Here is a 26390-nt window from a genome sequence, read left to right as displayed (position 1 = left end):
ATTTGCACACACACCTTCTAACTTAGCTAGATTCAGAGTCTCCTAGATAGGTTATAACATGTCAAGGATGAAAATAATTTTTTTGTTCACATTCAATTCTATAAAATTCATTTGACTGTCTATAAAAAATAATTGAGGCAGCTTTTGCAACTCGCCAACTCTATTTAAAAATTGCAGAATCATAGCAGCATAATTTTGAGGATGCTACTCCCTTTGGTTTTAATAAGTGTTACAATTTACTATAAAAATTTTTTTAAAAAAAAAAATCACAATTAGACCGACAAATAATTTTAGGCAATTTAATTGACTTAAATAAAATAAGAGGTAAGTGGGGTAATTGGAGTATATAAAAAAATGATGGAGTTAATAGTTTTATTGAAAAGTAATGAATATGAGCGGAAAAATATAATAAAAAAGGTAATAGTAGGTTTAGGTGAGGACTATGAGAGGAAAAGATATATGTACTAGTTTTTTGCCAAAAAAAAGTAAGTGTAACACTTATTAATACACAACCAAATTTGACAAGTGTACTCCCTCCGTATTTTTTTTAAGTGTTACACTTTGACCGGGATATAGTTTTATGCAATTTAATTGACGTAAATAAACTAAGAGGTAAGTGGGATAGTTGGAGTATTAAAAAATTGTAAAAGAAAGATAATGGAATTAATAGTTTATTGAAAAGTAATGAATGTGAGAGGAAATATATAATAAAAAGGTAGTAGTGGGTTTGGGTGGGGACCATGAGAGGAGAGAGATTTAATATTTTAATATAGTTTTTTGCCAAAAAAGGAAGTGTAACACTTAAAAAAACACGGCCGGAAATGGGAAGTGTAACATTTAAAAAAACACGGTGGGAGTTACACGTACTTATTAAAACACGAGGGAGTAATAGTGATGTACATATACAGATGATGGCTTTTGCAAATTGCAAGACCATGCACATAGTATTATACTAATTCAAACTTCATTACAAAATATGAATAATTTTAGAAATTTAATATAATGAGAAAAATGCATTATAAAATCTTCCAAGATTTGATATGGTGGAAGGCAACCTTTGTAAGTCTTAAATTAAACTCTCTGAATAAAGGACTTCATCTGTGTTCCCCTGCAACTCAGAAGGTACTAGTCATTAGAAAATGAGTTCAGAGATTGCTAAATATGTCTCAGAATGTTTCATCAAGCCGAAGTATGAGGCGCAGGAAGCCAAGCAGCCTTACTACTTGGCTCCGATGGATTTGGGTATGCTCTTTGCACATTACATCCAACAAGGCCTTCTTTTCGCAAAACCATCAAACTTAGGCGACGAACAATTCTCCATCCACAAACTCCTACAGAGTCTGAAGGACTCTCTTTCTCTGACTCTCGTCCATTTCTACCCATTAGCAGGTCAACTTACCTCACTAATGGATGAAGCGGGGCAAAAATGCTTGGTCTATGTCGATTGTAACAAGGGTCCTGGTGCAAGGTTCATCCATGCTACCTTAGACATGACCATATCTGACATACTATTACCAACTGATGTTCCTGCAGTGGTCCAATCATTTTTTGACCATGAAGGGGCTGTTAACTATGACGGTCACTACATGTCTTTCTTAACGATCAAAGTTACTGAGCTCTTGGATGGGGTTTTCATTGGCTGCTCCATGAATCATGCCCTTGGAGATGGAACCTCATATTGGCATTTTTGGAATGTGTGGTCCGAGATTCATAGAGCACAGGCAGGGGAATCAGTTCCTGTGTCGCGTATGCCAATCCATAATAGGTGGTTTCCGGATGGATATGGTCCAGCCATTTACCTCCCACTGATCCAACCAGATGACTTTATTAGCCTGCAGGAAAAACCTGATCAACTCAGAGTGAGGATATTCCATTTCTCATCTGATTCTATAGCAAAACTGAAAGCTAAGGCAAATGAGGAACATAATCATAACAATACTAGCAGCGAGATCTCATCCTTTCAGGCCTTATCAGCACTCTACTGGAGATCAATCATTCGAGCACTTAATCTAGCTCATGATCAGGTCACAAATTGCAGATTAACGACCAATAATAGGCACAGATTAAATCCACCACTGCCTCAAGAGTACTTTGGAAACTGTATAGGCGCGTTGAAAACAACTACTACAGTTGGTGAGCTACTTGAGCACAACTTAGGGTGGGCAGCATCATTGTTGCACCAGTCTGTGACAAATTATGGTGATAAAGTAGTGCGCGATTTCATCCACAGGTGGCTGCATTCTCCTGCAGTTTTCAAGCTCGATGTTTTGACAGACTGTTATAGTGTAATGATGGGAAGCTCTCCAAGATTCGACATGTATGGAAACGAATTTGGACTAGGCAAGGCAGTAGCAGTACGTAGGGGTTACGCAAACAAATTTGTTGGAAAGGTGACTTCTTATCCGGGAGTTGAGGGAGGAGGAAGTGTGGATTTGGAAATATGTTTACCTCCTCATTCCATGGAAGCTCTTGAATCAGATGAGGATTTTATGAATGTTGTCTCATTGCCGCTTAAAGGATAAGATAATACAAAAAACTTCGTATGTAGCAAAGCACAGAAATTAACATACTTGTATATAATACTTGTTTACCTAAGACAAATCCTATCAAAGATATATTTGATAAGTTTGTGATGGTCACTACTTATTTTACTGTATTTAACTCATGTTTGTTGAGCTTCACTTATTTTTACTTGAATTTTTTTTATTTTTTTTTTAATTAAAGGTGAAGAATATATCCTATTTAATATCATAAATTATAATCAAAGATTAGATATATACAAGCAGATATGAAGGTGAATGAGGATTTATATGAAATATCTTCTACAAGTACCACAAGTCCAGAATACAATGGCCCTATAATGATTGTGTAAAAGTGTTTAGTAAATAGCTATTAACATTAGTTGTTTTCGTGTATGTAATATTAAAAATTGAATATTCAATGAGCTAATTTTAAAAAAGCTCCGTTCAAAAAAAAAAATTGTAAAAAGCTGTTTTAAAGCTTTTTCAAAAAGAACATTTCAAGCCAAAAAAACAAAATATTTTAATAAGCTATTAACCTAATGCTCAAATCAGTTTTTTCATTTGGTCAAGCATCTTAAAAGGCTCAATAAACTAAAAGCTACGAGTATTGAAAAATCACTTTACCAAACCAGACTAATACGAAGTATAAATAGATATTCATAGTACATTAGTAAAAAGTACAAAGTATATTATATATCATCCTTTGTCATAAACATTAGTAAAAAATACGAAGTATATTATATATCATCCTTTGTCATAACAGTGTGTCAATTGGTTTTAGAACCCATTTTTCCAAAATCAAATCGTAATCATACATTCATATCCATGTCTGTATCCATGTCTGTATCCATTTTAATGTAACAATTTTTTTTTTTTTTGAACATTTTAATGTAACAACTAACAATGGCCTTAATCATGGTTTCTCTTGGTGCCACATAGACACACATCAATAAATAATCTTGAGTCTTGACGCCGCACCTACAAATAATCATAATTTTAAGATCTCCTTCTATTTCAAAGATCACAAATATGGCCTACATCAATAAAAGCTACTGGTAATACTCACAACTCCAGTCTAACTTTGGCCTTTCTTCTGCTATTTTATATTCATTCTTGGGAAAGAAAAAAAAAAAAAAAAATTTAAGTTGTTTTGAGTCAAGCCATTTAGCCAATTTAGGATAATTAATCATGGATTCATGTGATTAATTACAAGTAATTCATTATGAATGGTTAGTGCTTCGTATTATGTATTGACTTAAGGATTAATAATGATCAGTCTTTCTTATTTTATACAAGTATTCATCATGGTACATAATTATTTATATGTTAATCGAGCTATATTCGAAGGTAGATTCCTCCATACTCTACTATCAAACTCACATTATACCATACCATACCATAATACTAACAAAATACTACAAACCATTATAAATTGACTAAGGATTAATAATAATCATAGTCTTTTACTATTACTACTACAAGCTATTATTGATTTTGAGCACAACTGTCATCTTCTCATATATGCATGTCTAATTTTCACTAGTACTCAATATATATATAGGCCTAAGCCTTACTAATGCTGCAATAAGGCTCTTTCAATTGCTCAAAATACCCTATCTTCCTATAATCTTAATTATTCTTAAATCACAAATATGAGCTCAGAAACTGTTAAACACGTCTCGGAATGCTTCATCAAACCAAAGTATGAGGTGCAAGAAGCCGAGCAACCTTACTACTTGGCTCCCATGGATCTGGCCATGCTCAATTTCCACTATATCCAAAAGGGTCTCCTCTTCATGAAACCTTCACATATAAATGATCAAGAATTCTCGACCAACAAACTCCTTCAAAGCCTGAAGGAGTCTCTTTCACTTGCCCTTGTCCATTTTTACCCACTGGCAGGGCAGCTCACTACATGTATCAGCAAAAATCTGCATGAATGCTTGGTCTTCGTAGACTGCAACAACGGTCCTGGAGCTAGGTTCATTTATGCCACATTAGACATGTACATGTCTGACATTATGGCACCGGTTGATGTTCCTCTGGTTGTTCAGTCATTTTTTGACCATGATCGGGCTATTAACCATGATGGTCATAAAAGGCCTCTGTTATCAGTTCAGGTTACTGAGCTCAAGGATGGGGTTTTTATCGGTTGTTCCATGAACCATGTGCTTATAGATGGAACCTCATATTGGCATTTCTGGAAAATATGGTCCGAAATACATAGAGCTAATGGCAAGCAGCTTCTTGTTTCACGTCTACCCAATCATAAACGTTGGTTTCCTGATGGGTATGGCCCGGCTATCCCCCTCCCCTTTACTCACCCAAATGAATTTGTAAGCAGGTATGAAGTAAGTCAGCTCAGAGAGAGAATCTTCCATTTCTCCCAAGAGTCTATAGCAAGACTAAAATCCAAGGCCAACAAAGAAAGTAATACCAACAACATTTCCTCCTTCCAAAGCCTCTCAGCACTTGTCTGGAGATCAATTGTCCGAGCAAACTGCCTATCTGAAGATCAGATCACAAATTGCAGATTTGCTACAAATAACAGGCAGAGGTTAGATCCTCCTCTGCCTCTAGAATATGTAGGTAACTGCGTTACAGCAATGATAACAACTACTACTGCTGGGGAACTACTCGGGCTCAACTTAGGGTGGGCAGCGTCTTTGTTGCACCAGTCAGTGGTAAACCACAGTGACAAAATAGTGCACAAATTCATCGATGGATGGCTCCAGTCCCCTTTTGTTTACCGGCCAGGCAAAATGTTCGATCCTTACAGCGTAATGATGGGAAGCTCACCAAGATTTGACATGTATGGAAATGAATTTGGTCTCGGGAAAGCTGTGGCAGTTCGAAGTGGGTATGCAAACAAATATGTTGGCAAAGTGACTGCTTACCCAGGATATGAAGGGGGAGGAAGTGTGGACCTAGAGATATGTCTACCACCTAATTCAATGAGTTCTCTGGAATCAGATGAAGAATTCATGGCTGCAGTAACAATACAGCACAGTGGATATCAAAGAAGGCATCCCCAAGACTCCAAGAGGCATGATATGAAAACAATCTAGAATAAATTTGATGAAACCAGTAAAATGTTTAAGATGCATCTAAATTTTAAATTTCAATTCATTCATTGCTAATTTTGTTTTTGTATTGATAAAGCAATACATGTTAAACCATAAAAGTAATCTGTAAGACTTGAATATGAATAGAAAGAGTTCCAGATTATTTTAAAAGGAGAAAAAAAAAAAAAAATAAATAAAATAAAATTTTGATCCCAAAATTATATGTACCTAAAAATTAATAATTGCCTCTTTAAAGTGACCTGTAGCTAACTCATCTAGTAGCAAAGAACACAAATCAACAAATAATTGTAAGATGCTTCTTTAGCTAAGTAAAATCACCAGAATCTCGCTAAAGAGTTCCACATCCAAGAGAGAGCTCAATGCACGAAAAAGATTCACCGAGACCAAGAAGAAACTTTCACCATACCTCTAAATAGGTATTGCTCATCTAGTCTATGTGTTCCGTTCATGTACACTTCCAAAGGTAAATAACTCAAGGAAGTAGAGAAGAGCTTGTTCAAATGAAGGACAATATATAGATATAGAAAGTGAAGAACACAATTCAAGATAGCATACGCTTCCCATTAAAGAATTATAAAAAAGTAAGCCCATTGCTTTAAAAGGCCTGAGTTGCAATGAGGCAAAAGGACACCCAATTCTTAGGCACTTAACTGACACAGTTGAATGACCATCTTACAATCCTATTCTATTGTATATGACCATAAAAAAAGATCCGATATTGTCATATAGAACAACTTTAGGTCAAATTCTCCTATCTTACAATCCAAACTCTAATCATACTATGATACTAAGAAGCCCCAATACATATACACTCAAATACTGATGGCACACTAAAGGCATCCATCCCTTACTCCCTCCGTCCTTGGTTGGATAAAGAGGGAGGGCATTGATCTTCAATTTTTCATGTTGTCAAAGGCTTAACCAATGGTTTCTTCGTGTTGTTAAAGAATGGACATTGGAATGGAATACATGTGCCTGGCTAAGCTCGTAGTTCAATCAAAGGTACATTATGGATAAATTTGGTGGTGTTCAATGAATATAAGCAATAAGACGTAGCTAATTTCTACTCATTTAAAGAGTATCTAGCTAATTTCTACTTGTTTAAAGAGTATCTAGCTTAAGGTACACTCGAGCATATAATAGATAACATCTGCACGGAAGTTTAGGTCAAGTGTTTCTGTAATAGTATTGCAATTAGAATCTACATTTCAATAATTATCTTATTTCCAAACAAAAATTGCAGAAAATATACCAAACCCAGATTCAATTACAGCATTCTACCACCAATATAGTAAAGCTTATTATCAAAGTTGCAGCATTAAAAGAGAAAAAATGTCGAAAAATCCAATTCAATCCCAATTGAAACAACAAATTCAAGATTTCAATAACCCAAAATATACAAAACAAGAAAAGAAAACATTAAACATACCACGTATTGTTGAGCTTGATCAATAAACTTAATCTGTTCTTCGGCAATTTCCATCTTTTTTCTCTCTCGTCAACCCCTTTGCCCCGACCTTCAACCACCCCAGAATAGGACCCACGCACCCACTTAATATTTGGGGGCAAGACTCAATTTTTCAACACCCACTTCAAATTTCTTCAATTGCAGGACACAATGTCGACACTGATTGTTTACTACAGTGTTCGTTTCAACCACTTTGAAGCCATTAGAGAAAAGAGGCTTTAAAAAAAGAGGCTTTAAAGTTCAACCTTTTTTTAACTTTTGAAATCCTACTTCTTTGGTTAGTACGGAGTATTATGTTTTCAAATATGTACAGAATAATTTTTTTTAGAGTTATGAATTAGTGATATATGTAGCTCTTAAAAAAATATGTAAGCATTCAAGATAAAATCATGTGTAAATTAGATTAATACTTTGTGTATATTAATTTATTCTCGAAATTTTCCTTTTAGCTTTTTATTTAAAGGCTATGTTTATCATTTTTTTTTAATTATTTAATGACAAAATTGCTACTTGAAAAATGCTAATTCTCACTATAGCGTCTTATATGTAATTTACAAATAAAACCTTTCACGGACGAAATTTTGTTTCTCATTTTGACAAACTTGGATAACCTTTTTAATAGTGGCGGATCTTGGTCAAAAATATTAAAGGAGTCGAAATATGAATATTTTACCTCTCGCTCAAAACTAATCATTATGTTCCAATATTTTATAAGTAAAATAACATTATTAAATTTAATAGCTAATAAATTACAATAATGCACTAGGAGCCGGGGCTCGAATGACCCCGGTGGAAGATCCCCCTCTTCTTTTTAACTTCTTCCCTTTTTTTGGAAACCCACTTTTTAGAAACCCACTTAACTTCCTCCTTTCCAATCAAAACCACCAAAAGGGCACAAACATACTCCTTTATTTTTTTAATTATTTTTTTTATATAGAGTAATAAACTAATAATCACTTTTCTTTTTGAGTCCATCTTTTTAAAAAAAAAAAAATTGAGTATCATCCTTTATTTTTTTTTTAATCTTCTTTTCTTTTCTTTTTATGTCTTGTTTGGTTGATTGTAAAAAATAAATTCTTATGTCTTGTTTGATTGATTCATTGATTATAAAAATTAAATTCCTATGAAAAATTTTAATGCATGATATCAAGTTTCTAAGAATTACACAAATAAATTTTTGTTGCGTGGGAATTAAGTTTTTTTTTTTAAAGTAAAGTTTATGTTAAATAATCAGTTCTAATACAGTCAGTTTGTTAAGATAAGTTGGTCTTTCAGAGTAAACCACACTCAAATCTCTTATTGGTCTTTTAGAGTAAAATCAAACTCATATCCAAAAGAGCAAAATCATGCTCGAATAAAAAAAATAAAAAAATAAAATAAAAATATTGCATTGTGAACATCCCTAAAATTTAACCTGCTCTTGATACCATGACAAAGTAATTAGGGCTCAAAGCTTAAGCCTCATCCATTGATTGATCATCCAATTTATAGAGTACACAGTTTCCTAAAGTATATCAAATAATATTGTAAACCATAAAAATTCAAACCTGCAATATATAATTAAAGAGGTAGAAAAATATACGGGAACAATTATTTTATTGATAATTTGTGGGGTTACAACTCTCGTAGATCTCTTGATTCCTCTCTCCAAAGGGCTAGGGTTTTAATATGTTTATAGTACGGGGCCTTGTCGACTTAAATCCATACTATGTACCTACAATGTTTGGTAGTAGGGAGGAGATGGGGTCTTTGTGACTTGTTCCATCTGAGCCTAATTAAACCCTAGATTCGACCCTCTTTATATAGAGAGTCGTAGAGTAAAAGATAATAATCTATGAGATTCAGAAGATAAATATCTTATAATTTTTTTATATTATCTCCTTATTTACATATATCTGACACCTAATAATTAACAAAATTGCGGTGTCAACAAATGCCCCCTCGAGACCTGTTGTGGAGATTTGATATCGGATGCAACTTGGTCTCGAAATTTTCTTGTAGAATTTGAAAGCAAATTTGGTATGCCCCCATTAAATCTACGAGTTTTGAAACTTGAAGATTGGAGATGAAGAGCGAAAATTGTCCCACCGAGCGTGCCAATTTGTAAACCATAAAAATTCAAACCTGCAATATATAATTAAAGAGGTAGAAAAATATACGGGAACAATTATTTCATTGATAATTTGTGGGGTTACAACTCTCGTAGATCTCTTGATTCCTCTCTCCAAAGGGCTAGGGTTTTAATATGCTTATAGTACGGGGCCTTGTCGACTTAAATCCATACTATGTACCTACAATGTTTGGTAGTAGGGAGGAGATGGGGTCTTTGTGACTTGTTCCATCTGAGCCTCCTTAAACCTAGAAACGACGACTGGGGGAGATGGGGTCTTTGTGACTTATTCCATCCGAGCCTCTTTTAAACCCTAGATTCGACCCTCTTTATATAGAGAGTCATAGAGTAAAAGATAATAATCTATGAGATTTTGAAGATAAACATCTTATAATTTTTGATATTATCTCCTTATTTACATATATCTGACACCTAATAATTAACAAAATTTCAGTGTTAACAAATATCATAATATCTTCAAGATAAATCTTGAGCCTATAAACTAGGAAACTAAGCATATATGAATAATCACAAAGATATGATAAAATTATCCTAATAATATTCCTAACAGAATTCATTGAACGAAATACACTATAACTAGTGAATAATAAGTATTTTTAACCAAATTTAGGCCCTGTTCTCTTCACCTTAATTTTGTTGAACTGAAATTATTTTTACTGAACTGAAATTATTTTTACTGAACTGAAATTATTTTTGCTGAAGTTAAATTATTTTTACTGAACATAAATTAATTTTACTAAACTGAAATTATTTTTGCTGAACTGAAATTATTTTTACTGATTTTCTATTATAATTCTTCTTTAAGAAAACTGAAATTTACTGAATTGAACTTATTTTTACTGAATTGAAATTATTTTTACTGAACTGAACTTATTTTTACTGAACTGAAATTATTTTTACTTAATATTATTTTTGTAAGGTGAATAGAACAGGGCCTTACATTTCTGCTAAGCTTAACTTTTTTTTTTTTTTTTTTTTTACAGAAATCAAAATGATTTTTAATAAATTTAACTTACTTTTGCTAAATGAAAAGATGGCCAAAATAATACTATCATAAATAAGAAAAAAAAAAAACATTTGAGATTCACTAGTTCTCATTGAAGATGAATGAACCACAAGTCCATTGTCCACTACAAGTCTACAACTATTAATGATATGTTTTCTTCCGCTCTTACCACAATGGCACAATGCTACGAAGTATATACTCCGTGTTTGTCATATACTCATATCTATCAAACTAAAATAGAATAATTCCTAAACATTATACCATGCCCAACTGCCCAAGTATTGTCCTTTGTCATATTTTTTATTTAAGGTTTTTCTATATAGTAACCCTGTTTTTTTCACTTTTCTACGTTGTGCCCTAACATATATCACTTTCTACATTGTAACCCCAATATATTCTTTGTTTCCATACGGTAACATTGTCGTTATCCTGCCGTTAAAAAATTCCGTTAGTGGGACCCACTCTCCATTATTAATATTTTTTTATCGATTTGCGCGTTAAAAATATCTCATCAAAGGTTTTGGGGGCTATTTTGGTTCTTATGGGTCCAAATTGAGCTCAGATTTGGCAAACAAATAACATAAATACCTCGTTTCGCTTATTAAGAAATGTCTCGATTTACGTGTTCACATTTTAACACACAAAACAAGGCATTTACGTTAATTTTTTTTTGTGAAATCTGAGTTCAATTTGGGCCCCTAAGGGCCAAAATAGCCCCAAAAACCTTTGACGGAATATTTTTAAATGCTCAAATCGATAAAAAAAATTATTAATAAGTGGAGAGTGGACCCCATTAACAAAATTTTTTAACGAGAGGATAACGACAAGGTTACCATATGTAATCAAAAAATATATTGGGGTTACATTATAGAAAGTGATATATGTTGGGGCACAACGTAGAAAAGTAAAAAAAAAAAACAGGTTACTATATAGAAAAACCCTTTTATTTATTTTACACTTAATTATTGTCGCATTCCCATGTCTTATCAAAATAGCAAATTCGTATGCCATACATTTTATTCATGTCCATTACAATACAAATGCAACATAATTTTCATCACGCCCTAGTCCCCACTTCAATAAATGGCTAGATCTTTGGAGCCTAATCACAATTGTTCCCTTTGTAGGGGGGTTGTAAGAACGGATCTCAGAGGTAACGCTTCGTGGGACAGACGAGGCTTGTTTAATGTGGCGAATAAAATGGTGAAAGGCTATAATTGGAAGATCGGATCTGGAGATAGAGTGAGAGTTGCAAATACGAGATGGGTACAAGGTTCAGCTCCAGTTTTCAAGTCTGACCAACCCCTTAGGGGGGTGGGGTCGGGAAGAGTGAGAGATTTGATTTCTCAAGAAACTAGATCCTGGAATGTAGCATTAATCAGAGAGAAATTTGAATGGAGTACAGCGCAGAAGATTTTGGAGATGGAGCTACCATCAACTGAGGAAAAGGACAGATTATACTGAGGCATACCATGCCTCAGGGATGTATACGGTTAAGACAGGATATGCTTTTCTAATGAATGATTTATCTGTGCAACAAGATGATCGTTTGGAGTATACCTTCTACAGTCTAATCTGGAAACTTAACATCCCGCCGAAATGGAGTTTGTTCCTATGGAAGCTCGTGATGAATGGCTTGGCGGTAAAGTCAAATTTAGCCCGGCGGGGAATTGATATAGATGATTTTTGTGATTCATGTGGAATGGAAAATGAGGACCTTCAACATCTGTTTAGGATGTGCTCTTTTGCGAAGTACGCTTGGCATAATTGCCCTTTGCGTATTTCCTCTGAAATTGATGAATCTACTCCTCTGAGACACTGGATTCAGCACTATATCCTGCTTTTTCATAGCGAGGATGGAAAGAAGAGTGACCGTATAACTACGTTTATTGGAGTACTCTGGAGCCTCTGGTTAACAAGAAATGGAAGAGTTTTTGGTAATGAGGGAGGGTGTCTGGTGGATTTGTTTAGGTATTATAGCCAGGCAATGACAGATTTAGCCGTATGGCGCAAGGTGGATGGGGGAGATGTCCTTTGAGGGAAGGCCACTATGGTACACGGAGCTCCTCCGGGGTTTGAGAGAGTCAATATAGGAAGCGACAGGGATGATATTACTGATCCGATGGACTCAAGGATACAGATGATTATCAAGGTGGATGGGTCTTGGAGCAAGAGGGATGGGAATGCAGGTGCGGGATGGGTCTATTCAATGGATAACCAAAATTTTGTTGCAGGTGGTGGGAATTACGGTAAGGCACTTTCTCCTCTTCATGCCGAACTATTGGCTTGTGTGGCGGCTATTAGGTGGACCCGAATGAACGGGAATCGAAGAATTGTCTTGTTCTCTGACTCACTAGCCATTGTCCAATTACTCCAACAGCCGAAAAGAAGGGAAGTGCGTTTGCTATGGACAATACAAGACTTATTGCAGGAAGGACAATTGCTTCAAACATGTCTAGTCTGGAAAGTTAGCAGGGACCAGGTTGTTCAGGCTCATGACATTGCTACTAGATGTAGGGTAAATTTATTTAGTTTTGCTAGTTAGTGTGTTTTTCTTTAGTTGTTGGTTGTCAAAAAATAAATAAATAAATAAATAAATAATCTTGTCACGATTTCGTGATGCTAAGTTTTTCTATATGAATAATCAATTAATAATGTTTCATGTTGCGGTATCAATGTTTAATGACCTAATATTTTTATATCTCTTTATGGGAATATATATATATATATATATATATATATATATATATATATATATATATATATATATATATATATATATATATATATATATATATATATATATATATATATATATATATATATATATATATTTTGGTGTTTTTCTATAGATTTAAAAGTATAGATTCAGATTTTATAATAACAATAATTGAAAGTATAGATTCTAATTTTATAATTACTTAATTACGGTTTCCTATACAAATATTATGCTCGAATGTGATGCCTTTTTTTAACCCAAAAGCAAGCATGCATTACTTGGGCAAAACCCTATTAAAATTATTACATCCTAATGTGATGCCTTAAATGTGGTTAATGCAATTAAAGGGTGCTCTTCAGGTTTTCCACCAAATTATTTAGATATGATGATATTGTTTTGGATAGCTCCTTGTGATTGTTTTAGTATTTCTCGTGTCAAACATGATGTTGAACATGAAGAAAAATTAAGTTTTAAAAAAAATAAAAATAGATAAATAATGATGAACGCATACGTAAGTACAAACCAATGAAATGAACATAGAAGCGCATTTGATTCGACCATTATTAATTAAAACTCTAGATAAGAAAACCTGATGGAGTGATGGCTGAATTCCACCATTTAAATTATACACCTTTGATTCGGAGACAACAAGAGAAAGACCGGTGGTACCGTGGTGGTGGAGCGAGAAGATGGTGGTTGAGGAATGGGATTGACTAATGAGAGTAATGTCAAGGCTTGAGACTCTAAATATTAGGGCATGTTCTCATTGATTGAAATGAACAGAACTGAACTTATTAGAGCTGAGCTGAATTGAACTAAACTGAAGTGAAATGAATATATTATGCAAGAAGGAAATTAGGAGCTGAACTTTACTTAACTTATTAGAGTTGAACTGAACTGAAAATAATTTGATGAAAACAGGGCCTTATTACCTCAAATGAAAGTTAAAATTTAAGGGTATAATAAAATTAAAAAAAAAAAAAAAAAAAAAAAAAGTAGCAACAATAATTACTCCGTACTCTCGTTATTAAAAAAAATGGAATAATTCCGTACGCGCTTAATATTTTAGGAATATTACCCTATAGCAGTATCACACCAGGCAAACCCTTGATGTGACCATTGATCTACTCATACTAGAGACCGGGGTACCACAACATTGACAAAAAAAAAAAAAAAAAAAAAAAAAGTCATGAAGATTATATAACAACCTTACAATAACTATTCACAACTGAAATTTGAACACGTTTATCTTGAGTCTCACAGGACAAGCGCAATCAGTTAAAGCTGTCATTTTCAGTAATAATAACTCAACAAGGGGCCATATTGCAACACAAATATACACGTTCAATTTCCACTACTACTCGTACTGTCTACTGTTATATATATATATATATAGGCCTATTTTGCTGCAATAATTTTCAGTAGACGTGAATCTGTGATTGCAAACAAATAACTTCTTTTCTTGTAATCACATTTAACCTGAAACACAAAAACATGAGTTCAGTAACCGTTAAACACGTCTCGGCATGCTACATCAAGCCAAAGTATGAGGTGCAAGAAGCTAAGCAACCTTACTACTTGGCTCCCATGGATCTAATGATGCTCAATTTTCACTATATCCAAAAGGGCCTCCTTTTCACCAAACCTTCACATATTAACAATCAAGAATACTCTATTAGCAAGCTCCTTCATAGCCTCAAGGAGTCTCTTTCGCTCGCCCTTGTCCATTTTTACCCACTGGCAGGGCAGCTCACTACACGCATCAGCAAAAATCGGCATGAATGCTTGATTTTTGTAGATTGCAACAAGGGTCCTGGGGCTAGGTTCATTTATGCCACGTTAGACATGAGCATATCTGAAATCTTGTCACCAGCTGATGTTCCTTTGGTCGTTCAGTCATTATTTGACCATGACCGAGCTATTAACCATGATGGTCATAGAAGGCCTTTGTTATCAGTTCAGGTTACTGAGCTCAAGGATGGGGTGTTCATCGGCTGTTCCATGAATCATGTGGTTGGAGATGGAACCTCATATTGGCATTTTTGGAAAATATGGTCAGAAATACATAGAGCCAATGGCAAGCAACTTCTTGTTTCACGTCCGCCCAATCATAAACGTTGGTTTCCTGATGGGTATGGCCCGGCTATCCCCCTACCTTTTACTCACCCTGATGAATTTGTAAGCAGGTATGAAGTAGGGCAGCTCAAAGAGAGAATCTTCCATTTCTCCCAAGAGTCTATAGCAAGACTAAAAGCCAAGGCCAACAAAGAAAGCAATACAAGCAACATTTCCTCCTTCCAGAGCCTCTCAGCACTTGTCTGGAGATCGATTGTAAGAGCAAACCGCCTATCTGAAGATCGAATCACAAATTGCACATTGGCTACCAATAACAGGCATAGGTTAGATCCTCCTCTGCCTCCAGAGTACGTTGGTAACTGTGTTACTCCAACAATAACAACTACTACTGCCGGTGAGTTACTTGCACACAACTTAGGGTGGGTAGCATCATTGTTGCACCAGTCAGTGGTAAACCACAGTGACAAAATAGTGCACAAAATCATCGAAGGGTGGCTCCAATCTCCTTTTGTTTACCGACCAGGCAAAATGTTCGATCCTTACAGTGTGACGATGGGAAGCTCACCAAGATTTGACATGTATGGAAATGAATTTGGTTTCGGGAAAGCTGTAGCAGTTCGAAGTGGGTATGCAAACAAATATGTTGGCAAAGTGACTGCTTACCCAGGATATGAAGGGGGAGGAAGTGTGGATCTAGAGATATGTCTAACACCTAAATCAATGAGCGCTCTTGAATCAGATGAAGAATTTATGGCTGCCGCAACAATATAGTACAATGGATATGGATTCAAAACAAGGCACCCCCAAGAGTCCAGAATAAAATTGATGGAACCAGCAAAATTTCTGTTTAGAATGAGTCAAAGTCATCATTTATTTTAATTTCAAGTCATTTTTTTGCTATTCTTGCTTTTGTAAGGAAGAACTGTCAAGCCATTGGTGTAATCTGTACTCTGTTGGACTTGATTATGAATAAAGCTGTTCCAATTAAATATAAATCCCAAGATAATCTGTACCTATAAAAAAAATCGCCTTGTTAAGATGATATGTAGCTTACTCATCTAGTGTATTAATCTGTACCTATAAATAAATCAAAAACTTTTGCATGCCCCCGGTTTACAATAATTTTATTAAACAAACTTTAAAAAAAATCGAGTGTACAATAATTATTGTACATCCACTATAAAGATAGACTAAATTGATCAAAAGTTATCCTTAAAATAAATAAAAGTTACCCTAATATGCATAAAAGTAATCCAATACAAATAAAAATTATTAGTAAAGAATCACATTTTAAATGACTAAAATCAATTATTTGTGATTAAATGTAATTAAATTACCATTATAAAACTTTTCTTATTGTCTATTTATATAAAAATTGTATTATGTTAAAAGTTACCCAAAAAAAAGGCAAAAAGTTACCCTAAAATTAGGTAAAAGTTACCCTAAAATTAGGTAAAAGTTACCCTTATACTGCTCGATGTACAGTAAAATTAGTGTAAACCGGGTGTATACAAAAGTTTTTGATTTTATTATACATCAAACTTTTTACACGTGTAAACCGTAATATTTTCACATAAATGACTTTTTTTTTTTTTTTTTTTTTTTTACAAAAGTGACCCTTTTTTTCACAAAAGTGACCCATATTTTCACAAAAATGGCCCCTTTTTTTTTGTAAAAGTGATTCATATTTTCACAAAAGTAACCCTTTTTTTTTTTTTTTTTTTTTTTTTTACAAAAGTGACTTTTTTTTACAAAAGTGATATTTTTTCACAAAAGTGACCCTTTTATTTTCACAGAACTTAATACACGATAGATCTCCATCATTTATTTGAAGCTAGATTACTAGTCTTTTTCATTCCACAATTTACAAGTAAAAATGTACAGAAAAACAACGAAAGAAATGCAATTAAAAATTAAAATCAAAGTTCAACAATAGCAAAATCACATAAATCATATTGATATACCGTAAAACAATTCAAAAAACATATTTGCATGTGATGGATTTGTTCTAATCTTCTTCATTGGTACGTTTGGAACTTCATAATCAAATGAAAAATGCAAAAAAATTAAAATTAGGAATCGAAAACTAGAGTAAAACCTAGAAAATTGAGAGGATTTGTAATGGTGAAAAATTGATCCAAAAGAGAAAGAAATTGGGAACATATTAGAGAAATTGAGAGTAGAAGAGAGAGAAAGTTGGGTGAGAAATAAAGAGGAAAGAGAATGGAGAGTGAAATTGAAGAACAAAGGAGATAGAAAAAACAAAATTAAAAGAAATTAAAGGGAGGTAACAAATTTCCTACTGAAATCATCACTATCAATTTGAAGGCATGAGGCAAAAGCAGGAGGAGAGAGAAAAAATTAGAGAGGTAATGGCTACAATATCGCCATTCAATAACTTATTATTGTAAACCGGCTTTTTTAAAATTTTGTGTAAATAAATAATGGCCTTGTAAAGATGATATGTAGCTAACTCTAGTGTGTTAAAGCACATAAATAAACATATAAATCACTTGAGGCGAAATTCATCAAATTCCCACCAAAGGATTCTACATTGATTAGAAAGCTCAATTTATGAAAAGGATTCACCTAGATCGGACTACTTTCTTAACCAATGGGAGAAGAAACTCACCTGACCTCAAGGTAGACAATTGCTCGTTTTCTTTATTTATCAGTGTTTTGTTAAGTGTTAACCCCTTGTGAATGTTGCTTACAGCCTTCGTGTCCATAATGCTCAGAGCCATCTTTCTACAAAGATAGCAGTGTGGTATTGGCAAGCCAAGCCGGAGCTTTGATTATTAATTCCATCCTGTCAATATACAAAAATAGATCATTCACATGTGATACACTAAATAAAATGCTTGACTCATTTTGCCCCACATATATAAATTATGATAATGATATTTAGCCAAGAATTCATTGCAGTTGCAGATGTGTATCGTGTTTAGTAACATTGAAGCTACAAATTTTGTCTCAGTGAAACAGGTACACATATCTTTCATGAAAAAATTGTACCACAAAAAAGAACCATAATTGAATATTTGGATGTAAGACTCACCTTAGCATTAAACTTCTTATAGCAAGGACAAGGATCGGCATTTGCAGCAAAAATCTGGGCTTGAATCTGACTTAGGACTTGGCAGGCACTAATCTGCTTTTTCACTGCACAAGCAATTCTTGTGGAAACAGTTGACACCCTCCCTCCCCTCCTCGAATAGCAGAGAATTTTCAACTGAGTGAAATTTCCCAAAACAGATACAAGAATGATCTATAGAATACCATCTTAAATGTTCCTGACTCAACTATAAACTTGAAATGTTCAAATCCACTTATTGCTTTGCTGCAACAGTAGCAATATTACTGCGAAACTGTCTTCATCTTGTTGCAATCTTCGGTTATACATATAGCTATCTAGCAGGATAGGCATTGCTTGACATCACAGAGTATTTCCTACACATTATTAGAACAACTTAAGGAAGGAAGATGGGCTTGCTCATTCTTCTGAGTGAAAATGAAAAGAGAATTATCAGAAATAGAGAAGGTAAAGATAATTTTTCAATAAGGCTTTCATTACAAAGACTTAAGCCCGTTGTTTTAGAAGGCATGAGGTGAGTTAAAAGGGCACCTAGAGCATAGGTAGAAGGCGAGATAACACGGTGTGTGCCTAGCTAAAGCGAGGTATTGCTTCCTTTAAATCCTTTCTTATTACTACTATAACGGTCCTTTTTATCCTGTCCTCCAATCCCACACCTATGGAAAAATGAATAACATATGTACTACATACAAAGTATTTAACGTCTGTTACAATGCTCATTCCGAATATCAATGGCCGTATTATCTAACACTGTAACATGAAGCTCATCTACTATATCAAGCTTGTCAATTGTTTACAAGCATCAAACACTCTACTACAAGAGTATACATTATAAACCTGGGTGTAGTGTATATATAGGCCAAGTAATCACTTAATCATCATACAAGCCAAGTTAAAGAGAGATCATTATAAAGCCGAGTGTATCATATCGGTCAAGTAATCTCCATACAAGCCAACTTCAATAGTGTCTATTATAAAGCCGGGTGTAGCAGCATTTAGGTCAAGCGCTTATAACATTACCCCAATCATACTCTACACAAAATATCTAAAAATTCTTGATTTATTTACAAAAATGTCATGAGATAAAAAAAAAAATTGTTAATCTGTGAGATCAACTTGTATTTACCCCTAAAGAACTGAATTCAACCGTTTTCACAATTTCACATACATGATTGCTAAAAAGCCTAAAACTATTCAAAGCATAGACTCATTCACAACATTCTATAATCAATATTTCAGCTTTAGTAATAAAAATTGCAAAATTTCACAGAGAATTAACAAAAGATGGATGACTCCAATCATCAAAAACACATGAAATACCAAAAAGTAAACATTAATCAATCAAATATACCTCATTCATTTGAGCTTGGCAATTTGAGTGTTATTCAGATAATTTAACCTGAAACTGCAACACCTCCAATCTTGTAACATCTCCAACACCACGATCTTCCTTAACTCCACAAAATCTCTCTCTTATCTCACTTTCTCTCTCATCCAAACCTAGCTCACTCATTTCTCCCATGAATTGAACCCGCCCGCCTGATTCGGCCCAAGATCCGATTTTTCGACATGGGGGCTCCGATATTTGGACACCCACTTAGAGTTTCTTCAATGGCTTAAAATTTGAGATTGAATCTTGATGACAATCGGGCTACTTTTTTCGGGATGTTCATTCAGAGTTTCGGACGCTTTGAAGTCCTATCAATTTTTGGTGGAAGTAGAAATGAAGTCTTGAGATGCATCTTCAACAGAACGTGGTATGGGGAAAACGGAGTAGGACCCAATTGTCAGTGTAAAGTGATGTAGCCTAAAAAAAAAAGGGAAAAGGTTGTATATGGGTATATGGTATAATACAACATTGTAATACTAAATTTCTTTTTACTTTTTGTTATTTTTGACCCTTGAATTAGTTGTTTGACTCCAATGTCTTCATTTTCTTTTTTACTTTTGACAGTCAACCCAATTTTCATGGTTTACCATTTTTACTCCATTTTTTGTTTCTTGAGGAGGTAAGTTCAGAGAGGGCGGGCAAGACTTCATGATTGAAAATGGCAAGGAAGATGCTAGTGATGGAGGATCCGATCTTAACAGACCGTACGGAGGACTATGATGAGCTCTTCGGTGGTGGTAGCGGCCGCATTTTTGGTGACGATGTCGACAACAACGCTACCATTGAAGACCAAGTGGAGAACGATAGAGGCGAGGAAGATGAATTGGAGTTTGCTTTAGACGCATTGCTAAAGGAGGTAATTGGTAACACATTAATTCCTAGCTTAGCTTAGGGTTTACTGAAAATTTATGAAAACCTAAATTATAACAACATAATTAAAATAAGAGGAATAAATTAAGGGACTTTCTTTATAGGCTTTAATCAAAAAATAAGAGTAACAGGGGAGTGAGTTAGGAGCTATTTTGAACAGGGGAGTGAGTGAGGAGCTATTTTGAAGCACGAATAAATGACAATTGTGTATATAGAATTAATTGTAGCTAAATTAATTGTAGCTTTCTCAACCCAACTAGGACATACGAGCGTTGTAATACCCCGTATTTTCATACGTATTTTCCTAATTATTAATTAGGAATTATTTTATAAAAAGGGTATTTTAGTAAATTTATTATTTGGAGCCAAAATAATATTTGAATTTTGGCGCCAAAAGTATTTTGAAAACTAATCATTATTTTGGATAAGATTTATTATCCATTTATCCTATTTTAAAAACCGGATTATTTATATATTTCGGATATTTTAATTAAGGCAAAAGCTATATTTTATTATTATTTTAATAAGTCCGAAAATATAATTTATTTAGCTAATAATTTCAGATTTTCTTATGTATAAAATCTGATTTTATAAGTTAAATTATTTGGTAAATATTTGGTATTTTATTATTTAATTATTTATTACAATATATATTATATACACAATTATTTTTAATTCCTTAAAACGAGCAAAATATATTCCTAAATACTAAATAGGAAGGCTGAAAATATGAGCTTAGGAAAGCTCAATAATTTCGGCCATCCCATAAAGATTTTGGGAAAATATTTTGGTAAATTGTATTTTTAATTATCTCCCTAAAATCTCCTATTTTCCATAATTCTAATTCTCCATCTTTTTGATATCCAATTATTATATTTTGTTTCCATTCATTCTTCTTAATTATTCCCCAAGCAATTCCAACTTCCTTAATATTTTTCATGGCATACATACCTTCCATATTCAATTATACACAATCCCTTCAAATATCAAAACTTTCCTTAAATCTTTGCTTACTTCTCCAAGTAATCTCTTAAACCCTAATTACCATAATTATTCCTACATTTTCCTACCATAATTCATGCACATACTAGCCTATAAATACCCCTTCATACCTCTCACATTCTTCACACAAATTCTCTTCTTTTCTTCTCCTCAATTTTACACAAATCATCCCGTCCATTTTTGAAGCCAATTTTCGGGCACTTCTGGTCAGTTTTTGGGGTAGTGACATTTCACAGAAGGTTGTTCCTCTCGAAAAATCCTTGAGGTTAGGCTCAAGAATCACTCAATTCGGAGCTATATTGAAGGAGTTATAGCCTCTGAAAGTTCTGCCTATTATTTCCTGCGCAAATCCAATTCTTTTCTTCTCCTTTTCTTTTATTCAATTATTATTATTATTATTATGGGAGATTAATATGAAATTATTATGAGTAGTTTTAATTATATAAAATCATGTTTTAATAATATTCATGTTGAATTAATTTAAGAGGTTCATGTACATATAGTTGGGAGGGTTTAATTTAATTATTTGTGATTATTTGTTAACCTTATATTGATTAAGGTTATATTTATTTGTAGGGTGTTTTTGATCAAGCTAATTGAGAGTTCTTTTGAAGTGTTGTTGGCTAAGTGGAGATCAAGGTACGTTAGGTGGCTAGATACCTTGAAAGTGATCGGTTTGAATGACATGTTTGAATGATGAATTGAATTAAATTGAATTGAATTATGGTTTATGAATTAAAAGTATGTTTAAAGGATTGGTTTTAATAATTAAATTGGAGTATGAATTTTTATTACATGTTTTGATTGATTAATTTATTATTCATGTTTAAAAAGGATTGATTTTAAAAGCATGTTGAATTTATTAAAAGAAGTTTGAATTATTATTATTAAAGGTTGAATTATTGGATTTAAAAGAGGATTTATTGAATCATGGATTTATTATTATTTATGCTTTATAAGCATGTTAGTAATCCCACTATGCGGATTTGGTTTATTGATAAGACTATGGACTTTGTATGACCTAGTCTTTCCTCAAGAATAGCCTTGTAATATAAGGAGACTAGCTTGGGGGGTGTGCACACTTGGGAGAGGAATTGGTTTTAATATAAGGAATTGGTTTTAAATAATTGGAATTGGTTTTATTGATTATTGATATTGGAATTATTGAGAATTGGTTTTAAACCATGAGTTTGGAATTATTGGATCATTTATTGGAAATTGGTTTTAAAGCATGTTTGCGAATAAATTGAGTTTAATTATCTTGCACTTATCGTACTTAGCATATTTTGCTAACCCGTACTTCTTATTTGTTTTGGTTCGCCCTGTTTACCGTAATGGTGAGCAGTGTTGCTTATTTTCAGGTTGGAGTCAATAAATGATGCATTGGAGTCCCGGGATTGGTTTTCACTAAATTAGGAATTTGGTCTTGTATCTATTTTAAGTACTCATAACTTTGGTTACTATTTATGGTTATTATTAATAAAGAAGAGTATTGAAGTTTCCGCTGCAAAGTATTGGTTTTATTTAGTAAGTTTGAGTAGCCTTGCGTAATCACGCGGCGGTAACACGCCCAAGTCTATCTCTACGGTATAATTATACGTATTTCCGTAGAGGGAGATTTGGGGGTGTTACAAAGTGGTATCAGTTTTCAAGGTCCTAAAAAGATTAAAATGGGAATAGTAATAAAAATTGTGGGTAGACTTAAGGGGCATATAGGATAGATAGAGTTTCGCATTTGTGCGTGAGTGAAAAGCTTTATTTTACTTAAAAACTATTTTCCTATTTGTGGAAAGATGAGGGAGAAAAGGATGCTCGAGTTCTCTACGGAGGTCTATAATGGGTACGTCTCTCTGTCTAGGAAAGGCTCTCCTCAACGTCGTAGGTAACTTTCCTGGGAGATGCGGGCTTGACCGTCCTTTAATCTTGATTCAAGTACATATTTATTATTTTCGAAAATAAAAAGAATTGAAATTATTTGAAACTTGAGTATGCGATTATGTGTGCATTAAAGTTGGTGTTAAAACACCCTAGGGTTTGGTCAAGAGGTCCGAAATTTTGAGTCATTACCCATGGTTGGGTAATCTTGAGTTATGCTTGGTTGAGTTGTGAATTGCTTATTGCAAATGGATTTTGAATTGGATTGTTTGTGTGATTTGACACTTAATTAATTGTTTTGCATGTGTGTGTGAAACAGATGGAAATGATTGATGGAATGAGACACAAATATTTTGATATTCATTACTTGAAAGATAGTGGAGTCACAGTTAGTGATTTCATAACTGGAATTTGTACTTTGGCTTTGACCCTTTATGAGGAGAATGGTGAGGAAGCCTTGACCCAACAACCTTGGATGGTTCTTCTAGCCTTGGCCCATTTGCCTAGAATTGAGAAATACCAACCTCTTTTTGACAAATATGGGGATGTGATCAAGGAAGATGGAACAATGTGGAATGAGAAACACCATCATGAAGGGAAGTGGTTAGCAACCATGTCTAGTTTTAAGAGGGACTTGCACTATGTGGAGCGCAAGTATGAACCTAAGAGGAAAGTTGTGAATATACCCACGATCCCAAAAGACCGCACCTTTAGACCTGATGACCAAATGTACTTCTTAAATGCCCAAGTACCTTTTTCATACCCAAAGAAGCGGCATGAGTATGTGGAATCTAGTGATGAGTCTGTACCACCTCTTGGTAGGAGCAAGCATTACCGTTCTCTTAGCCCATCTTCGAGCTCTGAATCTTCAAAACATTCTAGCCCAAAAGCCCAATTCCACATTGCTAAAAGGCCCAGAACCCGTGCCCAAGTTGCCAAGGAGAAAGCCTCATGCTCAAAAGCCCAAAAACACATTGCTTCTTCAAGCCAACTTCTTGTGAGCCCAACTAAAAGTCCAAGCTATAACCCTGGCCCGGACAACAACCAAAGTGAATCTGGGTCAAATTCATCAGGCTGTACCCCAAACTATAGTGATTACAACCCTACCTTTATGACTGAACCAAGTGATAGGCGAGAGGATCCTGATTATGATCCAGTTGAAGATGGCTATGCTGAAAGTGCTATTTGAATAATTAGATTATGACTATGTTATTGCTTTGAATAATTGCCTAGATGGAAAAAGATGTACTTCTCATTAATTATTAATGATATGAAAGTTATTTTATTAAATTTTTCTCTATGTTATTAAGTGAATTAAATGCTTGTATGAGTAGAATTTGTTTTGATTTCCAAGTGTAATAATCATACCCAGGAATTATGTCTCCAAGAATGAGGGAACATTTAAGGAGTAAGCGCACTGGTTCCAAAGTTGGAAAGGTCCTTAAGCAGTTGACCCAAATTACTGAGAACATCACGAAGGTGGTGAACAGGGAACACCGAAATCCTGAGCTTGATGCCTATAGTGAAGTCTTTAAGAGGGTAGCTGCAGCTAAACCACCTGTTTACTTGGGAAAAGAGGACCCAGCCAGCCTTGAAAACTGGATTAGGGAGTTTGACAAACTGTTTGATGCTATCAATTGCCCAAGCGAGCTGAGGGTGAACAATGGGGTTTACTACTTGAGGGAGGAAGCTGACTTATGGTGGGCCCAAAGAAAGGATGAGTTGCTGAAAAGACCAAACTTCGGGTGGGATGAGTTCAAGGAAGCCTTGAGAGAGAAGTTTTACCCTTCCTACCTTAGAAAGCAGAAGTGTATGGAGTTTACCAACCTAAGAATGGGAAACATGTCAATTAGTGAATACTACAACAAGTTCATTGAGTTGATGAGGTTTGCCCCGGAAGTAGTCCCTACTGAAACCATTAAGGCTCAAAGATTTGAGCAAGGCCTAACCTTGACCCTCCAAGGGAAGCTAGGGGGAGTGACTTTTGAGACCCTAGATGAAGTCTATGGCCGTGCAGCCCATCTGTACGGAATTAAGGGGAGGGAGATGGAGCAGGCGGGAGAGAAAAGGAAGAACCCAGACTCTTTTCACGGGGGTGAAAAGAGGCACAAGCCCAATGGGAATTACCAAGGGAATTCTGGAGATAGGAGGGACAACAAAGGGAACTTTGGGAAGGGGAATGGGGGACAGCCATCCAACCATAAAGGGAATGGGAACCAAAGGGGTGAGAAACCCAAGAGGAAGTATTTCTGCAAGAGGTGTGAGAAAGACCACCCAGGGAAGGACTGTGAGGGAAACCCGGTAACTTGTCGTTACTGTCAGAAGTTGGGACACCGTGAGTATGAGTGTTTCAAGAAGGAAGCTGATGTTAAGTCTGGGAAGGTGAAAGAGTCTAGTGCACCTAGTAAACCACCTCAGTCTAGTGGACCTACAACCAAGGCTGGAACCAGTAGCGGTGCGGGAGGTGCCCCAAAGGGTCGTGTGTTCGTGATGAATAGTCGGCAGGCTGAGTCTGCTAATGATGTGGTAATTGGTGTTTTCTTTATAAGTTCTTCTCCTGTGAAAGTCTTGTTTGATTCAGGGGCGTCGCATTCTTTTATTTCTAAGAAAGTAGTTGGGAGTCTCGGGTTAGAGAGTCCTGAGTTAGTTTCTCTAGATGTGTCTATTCCGTCTGGGGAAGTGAGGAGTTGTTCGAGATTATTTTTGAGTGTGCCTATTTCCATCTATGGGGTAGAGTTTCTGGCTGATTTGATCGAGTTTGACCTAAATGACTTTGATGTGATTCTGGGTATGGATTGGTTGGGAAAGTATGAAGCAAAAATTGATTGTGCGGCTGAAAAGGTCACCTTGACTAGCCCAAGTAAGACCAAAGTGGTGTATAAAAAGGAAGGGAAAAGCTCAGGGTTGAGAATTGTGTCGGCAATGCAACTACAAAAGCTGGTTAAGAAGGGTTGTCCTTTGTTTTTGTGTAGTGTTCAAGAGGTTGAAAGTGAGGAAAAGAAAGGTGAAGAGGGTATTCCTGTTGTGGAAGAATTTCCAGATGTGTTTCCGGATGAGATTCCTGGTATGCCACCAGTGAGGGATGTTGAGTTCACTATCGATCTAGTGCCTGGAACTGGACCTATTTCTAAGGCTCCATATAGGATGGCTC

General features: G+C 34.7%; 4 protein-coding genes and 1 long non-coding RNA gene across 5 annotated transcripts; 4 read left to right on the top strand and 1 right to left on the bottom strand.

Annotated features, from left to right (window-relative positions):
* The first annotated feature begins 1051 nt into the window (after nucleotides 1–1051).
* Nucleotides 1052–2894, top strand: LOC145580796 (putative acetyltransferase At3g50280). The gene has a single exon (XM_081637897.1). The coding sequence runs from the start codon at nucleotides 1140–1142 to the stop codon at nucleotides 2520–2522; it is 1383 nt and encodes a 460-aa protein (XP_081494023.1). The 5' UTR covers nucleotides 1052–1139; the 3' UTR covers nucleotides 2523–2894.
* Nucleotides 2895–3986: 1092 nt separating this feature from the next.
* On the top strand, nucleotides 3987–5626 carry LOC145580789 (putative acetyltransferase At3g50280). Its single transcript, XM_081637893.1, has one exon. It carries the CDS (start codon nucleotides 4175–4177, stop codon nucleotides 5588–5590), a length of 1416 nt encoding a protein of 471 aa, XP_081494019.1. The 5' UTR covers nucleotides 3987–4174; the 3' UTR covers nucleotides 5591–5626.
* A 6070-nt stretch (nucleotides 5627–11696) lies between these two features.
* LOC145567229 (uncharacterized) lies at nucleotides 11697–12251 on the top strand. The gene has a single exon (XM_081626489.1). It carries the CDS (start codon nucleotides 11697–11699, stop codon nucleotides 12249–12251), a length of 555 nt encoding a protein of 184 aa, XP_081482615.1.
* Nucleotides 12252–14381: 2130 nt separating this feature from the next.
* Nucleotides 14382–16091, top strand: LOC145594014 (putative acetyltransferase At3g50280). Its single transcript, XM_081650364.1, has one exon. It carries the CDS (start codon nucleotides 14427–14429, stop codon nucleotides 15777–15779), a length of 1353 nt encoding a protein of 450 aa, XP_081506490.1. The 5' UTR covers nucleotides 14382–14426; the 3' UTR covers nucleotides 15780–16091.
* Nucleotides 16092–17467: 1376 nt separating this feature from the next.
* On the bottom strand, nucleotides 17468–19813 carry LOC145594022 (uncharacterized). The gene is made up of 3 exons (XR_014102815.1): nucleotides 19454–19813; nucleotides 18067–18458; nucleotides 17468–17817 (listed from the first exon to the last, which is right to left on the bottom strand). It is a non-coding gene; the product is annotated as an uncharacterized LOC145594022 (long non-coding RNA).
* Nucleotides 19814–26390: the final 6577 nt, after the last annotated feature.

The sequence above is a fragment of the Chenopodium album genome, chromosome 2 (genome assembly GCF_948465745.1).
Source record: "Chenopodium album chromosome 2, dcCheAlbu1.1, whole genome shotgun sequence".
Taxonomy (NCBI): domain Eukaryota; kingdom Viridiplantae; phylum Streptophyta; class Magnoliopsida; order Caryophyllales; family Amaranthaceae; genus Chenopodium; species Chenopodium album.
Note: the sequence above shows the minus strand (reverse complement) of the source record. Positions and strands in the feature narration are given on the sequence as shown.

Bases quoted from the DNA above. Each gene is read 5' to 3' on its own strand.
- LOC145580796 (XM_081637897.1), top strand. From the start codon at position 1,140: ATGAGTTCAGAGATTGCTAAATATGTCTCAGAATGTTTCATCAAGCCG.
- LOC145580789 (XM_081637893.1), top strand. From the start codon at position 4,175: ATGAGCTCAGAAACTGTTAAACACGTCTCGGAATGCTTCATCAAACCA.
- LOC145567229 (XM_081626489.1), top strand. From the start codon at position 11,697: ATGTATACGGTTAAGACAGGATATGCTTTTCTAATGAATGATTTATCT.
- LOC145594014 (XM_081650364.1), top strand. From the start codon at position 14,427: ATGAGTTCAGTAACCGTTAAACACGTCTCGGCATGCTACATCAAGCCA.